At 43.7% G+C, this 7845-nt stretch overlaps 1 protein-coding gene across 1 annotated transcript; it reads left to right on the top strand.

Annotated features, from left to right (window-relative positions):
• The first annotated feature begins 5220 nt into the window (after positions 1-5220).
• LOC110299181 (olfactory receptor 13G1-like) lies at positions 5221-6183 on the top strand. Its single transcript, XM_021168815.2, has one exon. It carries the CDS (start codon positions 5221-5223, stop codon positions 6181-6183), a length of 963 nt encoding a protein of 320 aa, XP_021024474.1.
• Positions 6184-7845: the final 1662 nt, after the last annotated feature.

Here is a 7845-nt window from a genome sequence, read left to right as displayed (position 1 = left end):
CTTTCATGTCTTGTATTCTATTGATGAGGCTTACTTCTGAGAATTTTGTTTTGTTTTGTTTCACTTTCTAAACTTTTGTTTCCTGATTTATTTCAGTTTGGCTTTCCTTAGTGTAGTATCTATCTATCTATCTATCTATCTATCTATCTATCTATCTATCTATCTATCTATGTATTTGGACAAATTGCCATTATATTCACTCCACTGTTTGTGTTTTCATATTTCTTGTCATATCCTATTTAAGGTCTTTCAACATATTCATAATTGCTGTTTGAAGTCCCTTTTATGCTTCAGCAGCTACATTACATGTCTTCAGGTCCTAGAGTTGGGTTACTGGGTTCTGATAAAGGCACACTGTCTTGACATTTAGTATTTGTGTTTTTGTGCTGGTGTCTAGGTGTCTGGAATGGGATGACTAAAGTGATCCCAGTGGTTGCAGTTTTGTCTGAGTTGGGTGAGTCTTCTGTTCCTTGACTTCTGTGCACTCTGGATATTAGGTAAGTGTGTTGGCAGAGTGCTTATGCCAGCCACTGGATGGCAGAGAGGGATAGAAGTGGGTGAAGAGGAAAAGGCAGAATGGGAGAAACTTCTGAGCTAAGTGGATCCTCTTCACACCTAGGATTACAGGGAATTGTAGGTATGGTAGAAAGAGAGGGATCCTGCAAGTACTGAAAACCAATGAATTATCTGGAAAGACAGAGATGAAAATATTAGGGGACCCTGGGTCTGAATCAAGATTTGGCATCTCCAGTAAATGCAGCTGAAGTGGAAGGAGTGGGGCTCATAAGTGGGTTGTTCCTGTGTTTGGGTAAGAATGGAAAGATCAAATGGTGGACAGAAAGAATAGTGTGATTTACTCACTGGAGTCCCTGTCAGGCATGGCCACTGAAGGTCTGGGTAGAAAGCATTTCTGAGAACTAGGAGTTGACAGAAACGAATGGGGATGTGTTAAATGAGAAGGAGGGGGATGAGAGGGTTTATAGAAGGACCAGCTGGGTCCACTCTGAGGTTTGGCAGAGATCCCCAAGATTGGATGTGTAATTAGAGGACAGGCCCCTTCACCCTGGCTGATACAGAGCTGGGGATAAGAATGGAGAGTCTGTAATGGGGGACAGGAATAGGAGTGAGAATCACCTATCTCAGTCCCAGCCTGGTGTGGCTCCCAAGGGTTCCAGGTAGAGGGCATTTATAGGTGTCTGTGGCTGACACAGGGCTGGGAAGAAGCTGGATGAACAGTGGGAGAACCTTCTAGTAGTTTTTTCAGCTCCTCTCTACGTCTTTAATTCTCTCAAAACATTGTCCCCGTCCAAAAGCATTTAAAACAATGATAATGATTTTGTGACACCCAACAGGAGGAACAACATATGAAATAAAAAGGGAAGCACAGTGCTAAAAGGTATGTGTGTGTGTGTGTGTTTGTGTGTGTGTCTGTGTGTGTGTGTGACAAATATGAATGAATATAGACCATAAAACTAAAGTAAAAATACTTACAAAGCTTCTAAATTTGAAGTAAAAATAAGACTTTTCCTAAACCTTGGGTGCCATTTCCAAGTACATTGTGTTTATGTATGCAGTGGAACTGAAGACATGAAACATTTCAAAACCTTTGTTTTGGGAAGTAAGAGTGAAAATAATGGAAAAGTGAGTCCATTGTGGGCACATGGCTGGCACCTTTTTTTTTTTTTCCGTAACATTTGGATGAGTGTGCCAAACCCCAGAGCACCTGAGGTGCTCAGAACAGAACAGTCTGGGATCTTGGACTACTGCCTGCTCCAGCTCACAGTGTGACTCAACCCTGTCTGCCAAGGTCAGGATACAATGAGTAGGAAGTCCCTTTCCCACCCAGACTTTGTCATCACAGCCTCACATGCAGGAAGTGATGGCCCCTGATGTTGGAGAAACCTGAGATCCTTTTCTGGAGAACTTTAGCCAGTGAACACCTGCCCCTGCACCCTCCCCTGCTGTATTTTCAAAACTGACTTGAGTGAGAAGTGAGCTCCAGCTGGGAAAGCATCTGAGTTTCCTGCCACAGCAAGCAGGAGCAGTGCCCTCCCCATCTGCCCTTGGGACCAGGCTCCTCTCCACCTTCACTTTCCACTCCACAAATAGTTGCAAGGCTACCTTGGCCAAAGCCCTGAGGCAGGCCTCCCATGGGGCCATGGCTGCCTTGGGTTGCATCATACAGTCAAAGCTATCTAGACTTAAGACAGGGTTACCTGAAGCAAACAGACACCTCTGCACTCCTCAGGACCAAGGCATCCCTGAAGCCCAAATGGTGTGGTGAGGAAATGACCTAGCTGCCTCTCCTTTGTAGGGTTCAGATGCATCTCCAGGCAGGAGTTGCCAACCCTATGTCAAAGTCCTGGGGACTCCAATGGAAAAGATCCTTAGTTTCAAAAACCCTCAGTGTGTATTGCTGCTTAAGTTGGCTATGTCTCTTCTTTCCTGTCAGCTGTTCAATCAGAAGATTCATTTACAGAGTCTTGAGTGGGTGGGGGTGGGGTTAGGACTACAGGCTCTCTGGTTTCAAAAGAACAAAGATGTGTTTCTGTGTATGTTTTTGATATTTACAAAGGAGGATCAATAGATCCAAGAGCTATCAGCCAGAAGTGAGGTAAAGGGCTGGAGGGAAGGAGTAATAGGTAATAGTGCAATCACAGATGCTTCTCTGTCCTCTCCTCTCCTCTCCTCTCCTCTCCTCTCCTCTCCTCTCCTCTCCTCTCCTCTCCTCTCCTCTCCTCTCCTCTCCTCTCCTCTCCTCTCCTCTCCTCTCCTCTCCTCTCCTCTCCTCTCCTCCCCTCCCCTCCCCTCTCCTCCCCTCCCCTCCCCTCCCCTCCCCTCTCCTCTCCTCCCCTCCCCTCCCCTCTCCTCCCCTCCCCTCCCCTCCCCTCCCCTCCCCTCTCCTCTCCTCTCCTCTCCTCTCCTCTCCTCCCCTCCCCTCTCCTCTCCTCTCAGATTCCTTTGCATATACTTTGATGGATACTCAGGCACATGTTTTTGGACATACAGGTAGGTTTCATACCCATGTGACTCTTCCAGACTTTCTCATATGGAGATAGTTTCTTCCCATACAGATTTCATCTTTCTTACACACAGCTACACAAAGACGTGGCAGAAATGTGCTAGTTGTAATCTGGGAATAAGTTTCAATCTTTCAAACAGAAAGTAGAGAACCAATGTGGGGGTAGTGTGGGTATAATTAGCGGCAGTTGCTTCACCAAGCTCCTTAGCCTCTGTGGAGCACCCATTGCCGTTGACAGTTCTCCTTCATCCTAGTGGGGACAGCCTAGTAAGGTCATGTCCCTTTCCCCAGGATGTGGAATTGTCCTCAACCTCATTCTCTTCTTCTCCTGACAGGCTGCGTAAACAGAACAGGTAGAAAACTGCTCCTGGCCTCTCTGCATAGGCAATTATTGGAGGTAAGTTTGGAGCAGGAAAGCACAGTCTCATTTTGTTTGACACAAAGGTTCATCTCTCAGATATGTGAATCCAGACTCAGGGGCATCCTCAATCGTTGCTGGCCTCAAAGACTCTTAAGGAGAGGGATGTATGGAGTTGGATGGACCTCAGTGGATAGAAAAAAATAGAGAAGTTCAGATCAAACTGCATTTGATTAATTAACAAGTATTATTTAGAATCATAATTTTCTAGGGAGTACTTTAGACTTGTTTTTGTAAGTGTGCTTTCATTTGTCTCCTGTATTTCGTCTGTGAAACCCAGAACTGGGTCTATAATTCTTGGTATTCTCAGACACCATGTGCACATCCCAGTGACTATCCAGTGACTAGTAAAACTCTTTGTGAAACTGAGGGGATACTGGTCACATGAAGCCTGATCTGAGGCCATTTGGAAGCAAAGAATGAAGGCCAACCCCAGTAAAATGTTCTGAGGCTTGCTAGCTTAAGCTATACCATTATTAATTACATTGAGCTTGATTTGCTGGATGGAAGGTAGAAAACAGAGCCAGCACATTGTCATCCACACCCCTCTCCCTGAAACCCCCTCTGGAGCACTGTGGGATGGAGTAATGAAGGCGGTGTATAGTGTGTTTGGAGTTCCAGTAAATGTGTGTCCAGGACTATTTTCTGTTTTAGAATGTGCTTTTCTAGAAATATGTAAATGCTTTATTCAGGAACCTGAATATGTAAATGTCTTTTCATGCTGCATTGAAAGCTAGATGAGAGGGGCCTGATCATATTTCATGTGGCACTCTCCATTGGCAGGTCTTGCTCCCTGTCACCATTAGCTTAGGCTTAGCTTCTGGTTCATAAATCACACTCATGGACTTATCCTTTACTGGGCCCCAATTGGCAGAGTTTGGTAGTGGGAAGTGACAAATGACCAGTGTACACATAGTCTAGATGAGCTCAGTCATGGTGACCACAGCTCCCTCTCCTAGAAACAGAAGGCTGCTTTCTCAACACTTGCAGGCTTGTGTATTTCAGATACATCCTAGACAGGAGCCAGCTAGGTGAAGTCTTACAAGGATTGTTTGATTTGTTTGGGTGGCTCTCTGAGGAGCCTTGCAGGAGCTGGGGTTGAGACCAGCTGAGTTTCTATGGCTCAAAGTGTTGAGAGACGCCCTAGCGACCCTCTAGAGACCCAAATTTTCTACACAGGTTGTATGTGAGTCTTGATTGTTATCCTCTAGCTTCATGTGCTAGTGGAATCAAGTTCTAAGACAGGAAGTTCTGGGTCCATTGCTGTCATCTGGATGAGAAGCCACGTTGTCATAAAGACCACACTTTGTTCTGTCTCCAGAGAGGCATTCTATTAATGCTCTGTGTGTGATTTCCCCACTCTAGGACAGCAGCCAACACCAGGGTAATCCCTTCTCACTGCCCCATCCTTAGCCATTTCATGATTTTTCTTGTTTCCCCATGATCCACAAGACAGTCTCCAATAACTATGCCCACACCAACATGACTATCTCTCCCATGAACTGTAGTGTGTATAAAGCTTAGAATCCTTCATTCAGGGTCCACCCATGTTCATAGACTGAATCTGTATAGGGTATATCTTTGACCTGCTATTAACTTTAGTCTGTGAGCAGTGAGAATAAAATTAAACCAATATTTTCTTACCAGAACAGGTTCCTGCTTACATATAATTGATGGTTACCTATGCTTTAAAATGACTTTGATTCATCACAATAACGATCACTACTTATACCAGAGGGCCAAGGTGCAAGTCTCATCCTTAGCCTAGACAGTGCTTCCCATGGCTCCAGTAAACCAGTCAGTTGTGACCATATTCATCCTGCAAAGATTTGTTGATGACCCCAGGGTCCAGGATGTTCTCTTCTGCCTCTTCTTTGCCTTGTTCGTGGCAGCCATAGCTGGCAATGGCCTGATCATTGCGACCATTCACAGCAGTCCCAACCTCCATACTCCCATGTACTTCTTCCTAGTCAACCTTGCCCTGATGGATGTGATCTGCACTGTGACTGTCTTGCCCAAAGTTCTGCAGAGCCTGGTGGCAGAGAACAGCATATCTTATGGGGGATGCCTCACACAGATGTTTGTCTTCTCCTGGGTCCTGGGCTCTGAGCTTCTGCTTTTCTCTGCCATGGCCTATGACCGCTACCTTGCAATCTGTCGGCCACTGCACTATGGTACCCTCATGAGTGGCAGGGTCTGTGTGGCCCTTGCAACCTTCGTGTGGTTCACTGGAGCTTTCAATTCATTGGTGCTCACTTGTCTGATGTTGCCATTGTCTTTCTGTGGTCCCAATCTCATCACACACTTCTTCTGTGAGATCCCTTCTGTGTTGATACTGTCCTGTAGTCCCACCTTTATCAATGACATCATGACTGTTATTGCAGACATGTTTCTGACAGGCCTGAACTTTTTATTGACAATGACATCTTATGGCTTCATCATTTCCAGCATCCTGCGCATCCGCTCATCTGAGGGCAAGAAGCGTGCCTTCTCTACCTGCTCTGCCCACCTGGTTGTGGTCACCCTTTATTATTCCACAGTTCTATATACTTATGTCAGGCCAGCCCTAGGAACTGCTGGGTTCCTGGACAAACTCATTGCTGTTCTGTATACCACTGTGACCCCATCTCTGAACCCCCTTATCTATACCCTGAGAAACAAGGAATTCAAAACATCCTTTAAAAAACTCATTTCCCTGTTGAGAACTTTGAACTTGGAGATGAACTCTAAAAGCAATGGGTAATGAGCTAAAAAAAAGTCAATCAAGTTCTGCAATGTTATAGCCTGGCTTAATTCTCCAAAGTTTGTAGTGTGTAAGTCATACTGTCTACAAGATAATAACAGAGTTCTTCTCTTTTGAATGTTTTAGATAGCTTTGCTAATTTCTACTTCATACTTAGAAATGTGTGCTTATAAGTTCAGTACTATTAAATGTTAAGATATTTCTTTGGTCTTGGGAAGATTCTATGCCCCAGTATAGGCGAATGCCAGGGCCAGGAAGCAGGAGTGGGTGGGTTGGGGATCAGGGGGAGGGGGGAGTGGAGAGGTGATTTTTGGATTGGAAACTAGGAAAGGGGATAACATTTGAAATGTAAATGAAGAAAATATCTAATAAAAAAGATATTTCTATGACTAAACAAATCAAATCTTGTCAAATATTGAGTGAAGTCCTTTTTGTGATCCTATTTCAAATTTCCTGATCTTCTGTGCCTTTGGCCACAAGTAAATGGTTAAAGAGATGAAGAAACATAACTAACCCACCCCCCCCCCCCGCACCCCCTCAACACACTCTTGTTCTGGACATGTTTCTGGCCTGACTTGAGCATTTTCATCTCATTGTTTTTCCTGTTGCTTGGTTTATCAAACAATTTGAGGGAAGGAGAGTCCTATAGAGGACGTGTGTTAGGGGATGTTTCTGGGGGCATCTGATCCCTATCAAAATGTCTCTTATCCCAACATTCATAATTGTCAGACCAGAATAAGACATTGGTCTAGTGGCTTCTTCTCAGACCCCATGTCATTTTAAAGGTTTGCAAATTCATGAGTCTAATTTTTCCTCATCATTCTCCTGCCTGGATGAGTTTTGTGTGGCATGACCATCCTTCAAGGTTTACTATTATTTAACACTTCATGTTGTATGTAATATTAACCTGACATGAGTTCTATTCTCCTGTGACAAGAACTCAGAAATAAAAAGGTTATCAAAGCATTCATGTTGGTGTGATCATATATACTTTGATTATTTAATACATGGTGGTGTTTTTCTGTATGTTACTTAGAGTCACCTGACTAATACAGATGCCATGTCAAAAAAACATAATTAGCAAATTAGGTAAATAGAATGGAGAAAATTAGAAAGTAAAACAAGACCATGTCAATGAATCATGGTGTGATGATTTGTATACTCATGGACTAGATTGATCTCCAAGAATAATGCTGACACACATTTCCATGATTATCTATAAAGTGTTTCCAGAGAGGATTCATTGAGTAGCTATGTCCATATGCAATGGGGATAGGCAAGCATGGAACAAAGCAAAAGGTGAGAAGAGTTTAAATTCCTCTGTTTCCTTTCAACAGAAGGACTACTGAGTCAAGGCAGAAATAAAGAGAGAAATGAAAGACTTCCTACATTCAATGAAAATGATGCACAATATACCCAAAATAATGGGACACAATGAACGTGGTGCTATAGAAAAGTTCATAGCATTAAATGCCTACATAGAGAGATCTTATACTAGCAACTTAACTGTTGGGGGAATGGTTTTGTGCACGGTGAATTCAGATGCTGATTTCTAGGCACAGATATCTAGCTGCAGTCCAGATGATGGCATGATCAAGAATCTGATGTCTATGTTATGTAAATTGTTTTCATCACCTCTAATTGGTTAATAAAGAGCTGGTC

This window comes from Mus caroli, unplaced genomic scaffold (genome assembly GCF_978045245.1).
Source record: "Mus caroli unplaced genomic scaffold, Mus_caroli_1 scaffold_8, whole genome shotgun sequence".
NCBI lineage: Eukaryota > Metazoa > Chordata > Mammalia > Rodentia > Muridae > Mus > Mus caroli.
Note: the sequence above shows the minus strand (reverse complement) of the source record. Positions and strands in the feature narration are given on the sequence as shown.

Coding starts and splice junctions, on each gene's coding strand:
- LOC110299181 (XM_021168815.2), top strand. CDS start 5,221: ATGGCTCCAGTAAACCAGTCAGTTGTGACCATATTCATCCTGCAAAGA.